The sequence below is a fragment of the Mesoplodon bidens genome (assembly GCF_964165515.1).
Source record: "Mesoplodon bidens genome assembly, chromosome: 15".
Lineage (NCBI taxonomy): Eukaryota > Metazoa > Chordata > Mammalia > Artiodactyla > Ziphiidae > Mesoplodon > Mesoplodon bidens.
Window position 1 is genome coordinate 50,921,145 of NC_138171.1, and position 12,565 is coordinate 50,933,709.

General features: G+C 45.4%; 1 protein-coding gene across 1 annotated transcript in view; it reads left to right on the forward strand.

The window, feature by feature from the left end:
- The window catches only part of PDILT (protein disulfide isomerase like, testis expressed), a gene marked incomplete at its 3' end in the record, with an annotated part of 29,178 nt that extends 18,973 nt beyond the window's left edge, over positions 1 to 10,205 (forward strand). The window contains exons 7-11 of the mRNA XM_081258026.1: positions 1,609 to 1,806; positions 4,889 to 5,009; positions 7,487 to 7,665; positions 9,068 to 9,157; positions 9,972 to 10,205. Coding sequence (XP_081114152.1) covers positions 1,609 to 1,806; positions 4,889 to 5,009; positions 7,487 to 7,665; positions 9,068 to 9,157; positions 9,972 to 10,205 — 822 coding nt within the window. The remainder of the gene's footprint in view (positions 1 to 1,608; positions 1,807 to 4,888; positions 5,010 to 7,486; positions 7,666 to 9,067; positions 9,158 to 9,971) is intronic.
- Positions 10,206 to 12,565: the final 2,360 nt, after the last annotated feature.

A 12,565-nucleotide genomic window follows, 5' to 3' on the forward strand; every position in this document is an offset into this window, starting at 1 on the left:
CTTGTAAATAAGTTTCCTGGTTTATTCAATTTTAAACTTTAAGAATTTTGATGTAATTCAATTGATTACAATCTGATTGCTTCCACGCTATTTCTATTACAATAGTCCATGCTTAGCCGTAATTCTTCTAGATTATTTTTTTAATTTAACTCTTTAACCTAGGTGGAACTTATTTTGGCATATATCATGGGTTTAGGTGGTAGATTGCCTTTACCCCAGTTAGCAATCTTCTAGAATGCCATTTATTGATTGTGCTCCATTTTCGTGCCAAAGATAAACAGTTGGATGAATATTATTCCAACAGGTCATAAAGCCATATCTTATCTTGTTCACCTCTAACAAATGTTTGTTGAAAGTATACATGGTTGGTTTTAATATGTCTGCTTTGTTTTTCACAATCTCCCTAGCACCTGGAAGAGTGTCTGGCACATAGTAGGGCTCTTAATATTTTGATAGATGAATGACCGGAGAGTATCCAAATCCAGGGTCTGCAGGAGACACTGACCGGTCTCCTTCTTCCATGCTTGTTTCTTCTCTACAACCAGAGTGGTCTTTTAAAAATTATCACTATGTCACACTCTGGCTTATTGTCCTCAGTGACCTCCCGTCTCATTCAGATTAACGCCTGGCTCCTTGCTGGAGCTCTGAGCTCATCTCTCACCATCTTCCATGACTCCCTCCGGTACTGCAGCCACACTGGCCTTGTCTCTCTATTCTATAACATTCTATGTGTCCCCCCTCCCCACACCCAGGCCTTTTCAGTGGCAGTTTCCACTGCCTAAATAAATGTTCCCCTGACTTGTTACTCATCACCCAGGTCCCACCTCAAATGTCACCTCCTCAGATACTACTCCTGGCCTTCCTACCTAATACTGAGCCTCTATCTCACCCCATCTGTACAGCTACTCTCTCACAGTGCCCTGTTCTATCATCTGGTTGGCACTCACTCATTGCTATCTGATTGACTAATTTCTTTAGTCATTTCTTGCCTGTCTTCTCCACTAGAATGTGAGTTCCATGAGGGCATGGATTTTGTCTGCCTTGTATCCCCAGTGCTTAGCAAAATGCCTAGTAGCCACTCCACAAATAGGTGTTGAATGCATGATTGAATGAGGTTGTGGGTTTCCTAGATAGAAGAATAATTTAGGATAATAATGAGGTGAAATGTTCTGACCATTTTATACCTCCCAGTCACTGAACTAAGCCTTTTATACACAGTGTCCTGTTTCATTCTCACAGCAACCCTAATGTGGGTACTATTATAATCACCACTTTACAGATAATGCACAGAGAGGGGAAGTTACTGTTTTGCCCAAGGAACTGGGATGAAAGCTCAGGACCTCCTGACTTCCTGCGGTTGTGTGAATGGTGTCCTGCACAAGGATGGTGAAACCAGGATGACAGCTGATGCCTGTCTGTGCAGTGAAGCACAGGGCTGCACCTGCCTGATGAAAAGGAGCTTTTGTCCTGGCTTTCAGAAATGCTCCATAGAGTCTGCTATTTGCTTTCCTTTAGTGTCACCCCCAACAGATTCTCCCTCGGTAAGGGGGTCGTTACCTTTTTCATGCCTCCAATCCAGAGAGACACAGGTTTCGTTTGGTTTGGCAGATCCTTTTCATCCTTGTGGATGCAGACGAGCCCAGAAATGGACGTGTCTTCGAATACTTCCGGATCGCAGAGGCCGATATCCCATGTGTCCAAATTCTAAACTTAAGCTCTGATGCAAGGTACAAAATGCCTTTCGAGGAAATAACCTATGAAAACCTCAAGAAATTCGGCCAGAACTTCCTGAATAGAAAGGCCAAGGTAAGCTCATCCTTGGACAAGGTTTATCCAGAGCCTCAAAATAATTCTTTTTCTGTAATTCTGATGGCTTTAGTCATCTGAATGGGGAGGCAGAATAAAGGTCAACCTCATGGTTCTTGTGAGGAAATACCCCCATCTCCCTACCTCGAATCAATTTAACTTTTGATCTGTCCTGACCTTATAATTCCACCATTAATTCTTTATTCTTAAAGTAAAGGCATTTTCTTTGTAGGAATCTCCAAATGAAATGCAGGCACTCCCAGGGCTGGCATCCTCTGAAAGTAGGTTCTTATCCTTCTTTCAGACTCTAATGTGAAAGATTTACTTGGCCCCAGGGTAGATGCTTGCTTGGGGGAGAAGATGGGGTGGCATATATGAAGCAATCAGGATTTAACCTCAAAGGCTTTAGGGACCAGGGAGGAGAGGCTGCAAAGGGATGGCTACATAACACTATGTAGCCCCATAACATAACCACCTGCTGTTTATTTAGCTCTTGCTATATCCTCAACCATCCTGCTGAGTTATGTCCTTCTGAGTTAGGTGACCATATTATTTATTTTCCAAATGGGGCCACTTTTGAGAGTAATGGAAGCAATTTTAAAAAGTGTTCTGAAATGGCAGAAATAAATTGGGACTCTCCAGGCAAACCGGAATGTATGGTCACCTTACCTTGGAGGGCTCCCACTACCTTCTGTCCATCCCCCCACAGACACTGCTTCCCCCTCAGCCTTCTCAAATGAAAGCTGGATTTTGTCTAACGGACAACATTATCACAGGCCAGTTGGTAAGGTTGGTGTCCTTCAGGCCACTTCCAAACCATTTCTCCTCCTCTGCCTTCAGAAAGTCCAGATTCTTTGGATTCCACACCTTTGGACTTTAGGCCACCTGCTCCTGATTCCCATTTCTGTTCTGATCACTTCCCTTTCACTCTCTGAGGACTTCAGCTCCTCGTCACAGACCTGCCCTCCACCCCTACTCTGCCCTCATTTACAGAGATGTCAATATCCAAAACCCTGGTCTTTTCTCCAGTAATGGTGTATCCATGCCCTCTCAGCCACCTGCTCTTATGGCCATACTCTAGAGATGGCAGCCCCTCTGAAAGCCTGATTTCACACTTCCTGTCCTCTTAGTTCCTTTCTCTAGTAGCCACATTGCTACAATCCCTAACCCTTTTCATGGCCTCCAATCTCCTGATCCTGTTTCACCATCCCTTTATTGCCCTCCTTCATGAACTTGGATTCCACGGTTCATCACTCTGATGATGATTCCCTTAACTCTTCGATCCCTTCCACCTTCCACCTCCTCTACACCCTGTAGTATTTACCAGGCAAAATCACCCCTCCTGTTGAACCCACACTTAACTTCCCTACTGCTTCCAGACCAATCCTGGAGAAAAAGGACCTCGCCGCGAGGCAGGCTGGCTTCATGGAATCACAAACCCAATATCCTGTGGGCTCTTAGAAATGCCCTGACATTTCTATATAAATTTCTCTTAGTGTGTTCATTCTCTTAATCTCGGAGTCTATTTCTCCTCCCACCCCATTCCTACTTGCAGTCTGAACTGAGTACTCTAACCATATAACATTAAGAAGAGAGAAGGCTTCAGACAGGAACCCCTCCTTTTCTATCACCACATCTACAAACCTCCCTGGAGCTCTGCCTGTCCTCTTTCTCTCCCTCTGGTTATATCTCAGGAGGTGTCTATCTTCCTCTCAAGGGCCAGCAAATCCTCTTGTGTTCTTGGAATGAAGATGAGCATCCTTTGCATGACCTATGTCACGTGCCTGATCTGGCCCATTTCTAAGTCTCCATTCCCCATCTCTCATATCCAGTCCCCACACTTTTTATGCTCCCTCACAAAGAATTTTCAGGTCCTTTCCAGAGATTGGGGTGGGGATGAGGGAAGCTATAGTGGGAGACAAGGCTGGTGAGCTGGGCAAAGGCCAGACAGCAAGGACTTGCAAGCATATTAAGGATTTGGTACCCTAAGAGCAGTGGGAAGCCAGATTTGTCGGGTGAAGGTAGAATCTGCTTATAGGAGAATAAAGGTGTGGTGAGGGTTAGGACAAAATGCAGAGAGAACACTAGGAGGCTATTACAGTGACCAGACGAGAGATGAAAGCTACCTGGCCAAGGGTAGCAGCAGAGCAGACAGAGAGGAGGGTGTGAATTCAAGAGATATTCAGAAAATAATGGTTGCAGAGAAAAATATATGTTCTGAGATTTTCACCACTTCCTTCAAAGAGAAGCAAGAGCTGGGTTCATTCTTTCATTCGTTCACAAAACATTGACTGAGGTCTCATGATGTACCAGTACTCCATTGTACTTAATGACGGGGGAGGAAAAAGTCCCTTGTGACATTCCATTCACTGAGATAGTGATACATTAATCAAATAACCACAAAAATAAATATAAATGTTAAAATAAGTGATGCGGGAAAAGTACCAAGCATTATGAGAATTTATGAAAGCAGGGCCTGACTTTGTCTGGGGTAGAGTCAGGGAAGTCCTCCTCTGAGATCATTCGGAAAGATAAATCTGAGGTAGAGATAAATCTGCTAGAGAAGGGAATGTGGGAATGAGGAAGTGGGTGGAAGGCTAGCCCTTTGGGTAAACAAACCAGCGTGGCTGAAGAAAGCAAGCAAGGGAAGAATGGTGATGAGCTTGGAGAAGGTGTCAAGAAACGAAGTGTGATAAATATTTTATAGGTCACGTAAAATGATCTGAGTTTGATTCTTGGGGTAGCTGGGGATGGGTATATTTTTGGGAGAAGGGACACAAACTAGTTTAGATGTTAATGATGTGGAACGCACTCTCATCTAAGAATTCGAACCATCATGTATTTGAAATGCTAGAATCCACCCCGGTTTGGAGCCCTGCCTCCTCATCAGCCCTCTGATTCCAGTGCCCCGGACAATCTAGGCTGCACATCTAGCTCATGATCTATCTCAGCATTTCCAACTCTTTCTCAAGGCTGTTGTAAGAACAGGAGAAAGTCCTCCATTGTTTCCAGTCAGGGTGGGGAGCCCCAAATGCCAATCCCTTTCTGGAGACCGTTAAACTCTCTCGAATTTGCTTTCCAGAAACATCTATCCAGTGAAGAAATTCCAAATTATTGGAACCAGGGGCCGGTTAAGCAGCTTGTTGGGAAGAACTTCAACGCCATTGTCTTTGACAAGGAAAGGGACGTATTTGTGATGTTCTGTAAGTATCTCTGCAGAGGCCATTGGAGGCAGTGGCTTCAACATTACTTTTCAGTGTAGCTCCTGAATTCTTGGGTACCAGAATCTCCAAAATCTATCAAAGCACCATGCCAAGAATGGTCTTCAGACATCCAAAGAGTTTGGATCAAGATGCTATCAGTGTCTTTATTCCTGTCCTGCCCCTAGGTTCTTCAGAACCATTTTTTTTTTTTTTTTTTTTTTTTTTAGATTCCATGGGAAACAGCCACATAGCACAGGGAGATCAGCTCGGTACTTTGGGTTCCCCTAGAGTGCTGGGATAGGGAGTTTGGGAGGGAGACACAAGAGGGAGGAGATATGGGTATATATGTGTATGTATAGCTGATTCACTTTGTTATAAAGCAGAAACTAACACTCCATTTTAAAGCAATTATACTCCAATAAAGAAGTTAAAAAAAAAAAAAGATGCTATCAGCTACAAAGCAACTCTCCCCCCAAATCAAATTCTTGGAATGTGTGGAATACCTTCTCATAATCAGGCCTGCCACTATTTGTAACAACAGTAATGCTGATGGCTAACGCTGATTGAATGCTAGATAAACCAGGCCTGTGTATCTCATTTAACCCTCACACCTTACTTTTGAAAGTGGCTACTTTATCGCTCCCACCTTACAGATGAGTAAACAGAGTCCCAGGGAAGTAAAGAAACTTTACTAGAGTCAGGCAGCTAGTATGTGAACTTAATTAAGTAAGGGATTGGAACCTAGTCAGCCTGAATCCAGTGCCTACTCTAGTAACTGCTGTACCAGTGACCAGTGTAAGTTAAGTAACTTATCAAATGGCCCATACTTAACATACCTGAGTTGGTGCAGCCAAACTGAAGACCCACATCATGCATGTAAAAGACTTGCAGCACTGTCTGGCATCTTGTAAGCATTTGATAAATGACAGGTATTGTTGCTCTTATTTTCCCTGTTGTTGTAATTATTTCCAGTGCTCACCCAGGAACTACTGACCCTCCCTCACTGTTTCTGATTTGCATGTGAGAACCAAAGCCAGGGACCTTCTCTTCCACCCTGAGACACAGAGAAGGGTGGTAATGCAGTGACTTCAGACATCTCTTTTACTTAACAGGAGGAGTTACCATTTATTGTGCACTTATGAGTTCGCAGTTTATACACCTGCTCTCATTTCCTCCTCTAAACAAGCCTCTTAGGAAGGTCCAGTGGATTTCCCCATGATACAGATCAGGGAACCAAGCCTCAGAGAAGTTAATTACCTTACCCCAGGTCACATAGTAAGTAAATTGCAAGGCAAAAAGTTCAAATCCAGTTCCCATGCCATCATCGCCTGGAGGGTGAAACAAGGGCTGGATTACATCATGCAGGCCTTTAAAAATCTCATTAGAATGGATGCTCATCCACAGAGCCAGGGGTTTAAAGTCTGCACGGCTGAATAACCATGATCTGCTGCCTTTAAGTGAGAGGCTAGGGAGGCCTTTCTGTACTCACTGACACTGGGAGTCACGAGAATGCCCACTTAGTTCTGGTAAAAAGCAAAAGCAGCTTCATTTTCTTGGAAGCAGGGCTGTCAGATTGGCTCCCTGGGACCACCGCCATTAGGCCCCCTCGTGTTCCAACCCAGGGCCCATTGGGCTCCAAGGGAGATTCGGGGATTCAGCTGGGAGAGCAGATGGTCACAGAAGCACTTGGTTTGTAAATGGAGGGATGATCATCCAAATGTAATAACCAGGGCCTTTGACGCCACTCCTCCCACAGAGCCAGAAATTTTAATGGAACAAGCAGGCAAGGTTGTTTCCCTTCCATGTTGGAGCTGGTCTCAGATTTTTCTCCATAGGTCCCGGTGACTGGGCCACACACAAGAGCTCAAGGGGGAAGTCCAGTGTCCCCTTCCCCGGGGGTAGTTGTACCTGTCACAACCTCATGTTCACTTCCTGGGTGCGTTCTCCTCCACGGGACTGAAAGGCAGTGTGATACCATGGTCACAGCTCAAAACAACCTGTCTGCAAATCCCACTTCCTCTGCTTAATTAACTAAATGACCTTGAGCTGTGAGCTTAACCTCTGCTGGAAAGCTCTCATGCTATCTCACACACACACACACACACACACACACACGCACACGCACACGCACACACTTTCTGGCAGAACATGAGGAATCATCTGTCATAAATATTTTTCTTGGTTTTCCTCTTCACCTGGAGGTGAACAGAAGAACAGAAGAAAATGTCCCAACATGTAAAAAGCTTTAGTGTCTGAGTGGAAGGGGGCTAGGTTAGTATGTTTTTTCTAATTTAGTTAATGATGATCAGGTACTATGGTTGAAAGGTAAAAGAACCTAACATACTATTAGAAGAGAGGGGGGCTGCAATTTGCACGGCAACAGACCATTAGTGGAACACAGTGACTGTGTCTACGTGGGAATGTGGCTTTCAGGGTCTTTATTAGTGTAAGCTTGAGTGACGGCCCTTCTCTTCCAGATGCACCCTGGTCCCAAAAGTGCAGGGCGCTGTTCCCAGTATTGGAAGAGTTGGGTAGAAAGTATCAAAACCACTCCACAGTCACCATCGCCAAGATCGACATCACAGCAAATGACCTTCAGCTGACGTACCTGGACCGGTACCCCGTCTTCAGGCTCTTCCCCACTGGCTCTCAACAAGTGAGGGGCTCTTGGGAGTCACATAACTGGAAATGTTACATTATTGTCATGGACTCAGTCTCTCCCTGTCTCCAGCTCTGCCTTTTACCAAATCAACTTCATTCTCAGCTCCAGCCCTTATTATCTTCTCATATTCAAATTAGAGAGTGTTTTCCATTCGCTTTCACAAAAGTCCCAAGACTCTGATTGGGTCCCCCCTGACCCAGTCATCGTGGTCAAGGCGATGTGGGTGTTTTGATGGTCAGGTCTAGGTCAAATGGTTCCCTCTGGTATTAGAGCTGAGCCTGATTCAGACTATATGGAATAAGGTCGGGGGAGTCACCGTGTGAGTGTTGGGGGTGGAGTGCTATCAGAAGAAGAAGGAATGCGTAATAGAGACAATTCAGTATTTTACACTTTGGTATTAGAGTCATCGAACATCACCAGTGTTCATGCAACCCATTCTTCATGCCACTTTGGCATGTGGGGAAGAATGTCAATCAAAGAATCACAAGCCAAAGTCCCTGCTCCTAAGAAGAGTATGACTGAGTGTGGAGGAAAAGTCACGATATGGGCTCATCTCCAAATGCAACTGGACTTGGATAGGGCAGATACTGGAGGACAGATATGGCTGGAAGTCTTCAGGCAGACATGAGACTTTGAAGAACGGTGGGGATTTAAATCAGAAGGGTGTGAAGTATAGGTAGGAAGTATAACATGAACAAGGGCATAGGCAGACGGCTGCCCACAGGAAGGTGAAAGAGGTGTCATCCTCCTGGTGCAAAAGATGCACGTGCCTAGATTGAAAGGGTGGACCTGGCACAGATCTTCAGTTATCTGAAAAGGGGTTTGGACAGCCAGAGGGCAGCAAGCAGTTTCCTAATCTTCTTAAAGACTGAAAGAGGAAAGGAAGCTAGTGATGGCTGAGCAAGAACATAGGCCAGACACTTTGTAAAATAACTATTCTTATTCTTTAGTAATAATAATAGTAATAGCAAATATATATAGTGCAGACTATGAGTAGGGCATTGTTTTAAGTGCTTTTCGTATAGTAACTCATTAAATCCTTATAACACCACCATGAGGTAGGGACTGTTATTATCTTCATATTACAGTTAAGGAAACTGAGTCATAGAGAGGTTAAGCAACCAGACTACACTGCTAAGTGATGAAGCCAGGGGTTGAGCCCCAATAGTGTGGCTCCAAAATTCTTGCTCTGAACCACTACGTCACAGCCCTATGATGGAGGACGTTTCATTATGCTTCTGTTAGAACCATGGTAATGGAGGCTCAGAGCAGTTAAGGAACTTGCTTACTGCACTTAGGTTGTTAGGAATTTGACTCTGGATTTCCCTGTGGAGCAATCCCTGAGTATTTTGCAAGAAGGGGCTACCATTTTGACCCTGCTCCATTTTCTTCCTAGGCTGTACTATATAAGGGCGAACATACCCTGAAGGGCTTTTCTGACTTCCTGGAAAGTCAAATCGAGATCCAGACTGAGGACGAAGATGAGGTAAGGCGAAACAGCAGTACCCTGGATTATTCTGTCCCACACAGAACCATCAGGAACTCAGTAGACTAGGCACGAGGGTACCAAGATTTCCATAATCTTGTGCACTTTGGAGAGAATGGAGGATGAACCCAGTTTGGATGACTTTATTTCAAGGACACATACTACCAGAAAGGTGGAGTTGAGAAACACTGAGAAGGGCAAACGCTCTGAAGTCTCACACAGCTCCTAAGGCTGCTTCCCTGGGTCCACTGTTCCTGACTGGGAAACCACATGTCTTGATGGGCTCTTGCCCTCCGGCATCATTCTACAATCTCCATTCTCTCCTAATTCTGTTCATGCCTCTGTGAGGCCATCTGCTGGAAGGTGTCATCTGTATTAGTTAGGACCCTTTCAGTTGCAAATGTCAGAAACCACAGTACTCTTTGGCTTAAGCAGCAATGGGAATTTATCCCCTGTAACTGGGAGAACGTCAGATGTGGGTGGATCCTGAAGCTCAAAGTTGTTTCTGTCTCCCCATCTCTGTTTTCCTCTGTGTTGGCTTCATTCCCAAGTAGGCATTTCCCCACAGAGGGGCAATGACTGCTCCACAGTTCTCAGCTAACACCCTCTCAGCTTGGAAAGAAAGTACCTACTCTTTAGTCCTAGCAAATATCCGGGAATGGATCTCAGTAGCCAGGCCTGGGGCAGCCGCAACTGTGGGCATAGAGCAGAGAAAGGCAGCTTGGCAATTACAATAATTATCGCGTAATTCTTGCCTCTGTTTCTTTCTCCACCTTCTTCCCTCTATCCCTCCCACTCTTCTTTTCTTGAATAGCTACTGTCTGTTGAGCAAAGTGAAGTGACAGAAAAGGAGGTATTAGTTGAGGAAAAGGAGGTACATTTTGCGAAGAAAGAGCTACCAGAACAGAAGTTGCCTGAGCTGGAGAACTTGACCAAGCTGGAAGGGCCAGCTGGGCAGAAAGAAATGGCTGAGGACGAGGAGAAGGTAGCTGAGCCAAAGGGACCTCTAGGACAGGAGAAGAAGCCAAGAGTGAAGGAAGAACTGTAGCCTCTCCAAAACCGGGAGAGAGGGTGCCCATTTTCCAGGTCCTGGCATCATTTTCTGAGTGGATCTACTCCAAATAAAATTATATATAATTGTGGTAGGTGGGTGGAGGCTGGATAATAAAAGCCCGTGAATGTCTTTGGCCCTGTTTTATTCATTACCTCTTTTTCCTGGCTGGTGCTGCCTTAGAAGAGTTGTTTGGCCTGGAATTCACATAGGGCTGCAAGGGAAGCCATAAGAGCAACATTTAATGAGTGTTTACAACATGGTGGGCATTTGCTTAGTTCTCACAAACTCACTGGGAGCTAGGTTTCATCATCCCCATTTTACAGATGAGGAAACCGAGGCAAAGACAAGTTAAGCAACCAGACAGGATCACACAGCTAGAAAGCCCTTGAAATATGATCCTAGGCAATTTCACTCCACAGACCATGCATTTAACCACTATACACACACTACCACCATCAGGTTGGGGTCCCCAGAGGGTGGCCGATGCTTTCAAAGAGGTGGATTGATTTTTTTATGTTTCATTTTAGCACAGTAAGAAAGAGATTCAACTCCAAATCTGTCCCCAGTCTTTCACATCTCAAAAATGACCCACTCTCTTAAGCAGCCATATCCTGGGCTAACCCTCAAGGTCCCTCTTTCCTTTTATTACCATAAAAGTAACTCTACCCAAACACATGACTCCACCCACTGCCCTCCATCTCCACCCACCAGTCTCAGCCACAGAAGTCTTCTAACTGGTCCCTCTACCGCCACTCTGCACCTCCATGCCCCACACACATACACAAAATCCATATTCCTTAAAGCTGCTAAAGTGATCTTTTAAAAAACCATAGCCGTGAGCGCTCGCAGTACTACCTTGTTTTTCTAGCTTCTAGTGGCTGCCTGCATTCATGGTTCCTTCTTCAAAGAACTCTGACCTTTTGTTTCCATCCTCACTGCTCCTACTTCCTCTAATTCTTCTTGCATCTCTCTCCTAAGTGCCACTGAGATAGCACTGGGCTTGCCCAGATAACCTCATCTCAAGATACTCAACTTAATCATACCCACAAAGTCCTTTTTGCCATGTAAGCTAACATTCACAGGTTCTGGGGATTAGGACGTAGACATATTAGGAGGTCATTCAGACTCACGCCGCTGGTTTGTGACATTCATTTCAGTCAGGTGATAATAAACCTTCTCTTGGGAAAAGGAGGGCATAATATTTTAGGGACCAAGGTCTGCACAAACCATCTGGGCCTCTCCACACTCTACCCGTCATGTAACACAAAGGCTGATTGTGCTTTATCAGGCCTCCGGAGCCGGTGTCCCTGTCTCTCTTCCCCCAGACCTGGCCTGTCCACATCCAGACCAAGCAGGGAACACAGCCTGGGGCCCTGGAACTCACCTGAACCAGTTGCCCCGACAGGGGCAGGTATTAGTATGCAGGACACGATTCGAGGCTCACATGCTTCAGTCTTAAAGCCACGTGGCTGCCAGTGGCTTTAAGAAGGAGGGGTCCACGGGGACTGCTAGAACTAAACCACATGGAACAGAGCCTCTGACTGGCCACAAGCCAGAAAACGGGTGTGCTACCTGCAGGTCCCCCAGATGCAACTGGGACCTTAGGAAGTAGGGGCTCAGATTGCGGTAAACAGAATAGGTAGGTGGTGCAGGTGATGACCCTCTGTTGGGAGGTCATCAGAGCATACAGGGAGAGAAAGGCCTTTTGCAGAAAGATATTGTCTCCATCATGACAGGAGAGGGGATGTGGGAGATGAGTCCAGAGGCAGGTAGATGGAGAAGATGTAGGAGGCATGGCTTAGTTACTCCAATGAAGTATGCCATGATGTCATTAAGTGTGTGGGACTGGGGAGAGGGTAGGAAGAAGAAAGAGTGGGAAAATAGCCAATTAGAGAAATATCACAAGATGATCCAGCTGTGTTGAGTGAGGATGATGCTTATTGTTTTAAAATGTAGGTTTGATTATAATTCAGGTATGGCAAGGCCAACAGAGGAGGAGATAACTGTCATCCAAAAGACAGTTTATTATACTCACAGATCCCAAGAGGAAGATACACACCACGCCATGGGTGGGGCACACAGGGAAGTGCCAAGGTTGGTCAGGAGGCAGAGAAAGCAAAGGGAACATTTAGCTATAATTTGAAACTGTAGCCTTCATTGTGGTTTCCATAGGAAGGAACAGAAGAGGCAAGGTAAGCAGGTTTAGGATTGGCTAGTTTGAATAGTTTCAGCAGGCTCTGGGACTTGGGAGTTGTCCCTAGTTGTCTGGTATCTGGCCCTGGGGTGATTAAGGCAGGGAAAATGTGGCCCTGAGTGTGAGCCTGAGAGAGGAGGGGTTGGGGGATGGGCTCTGG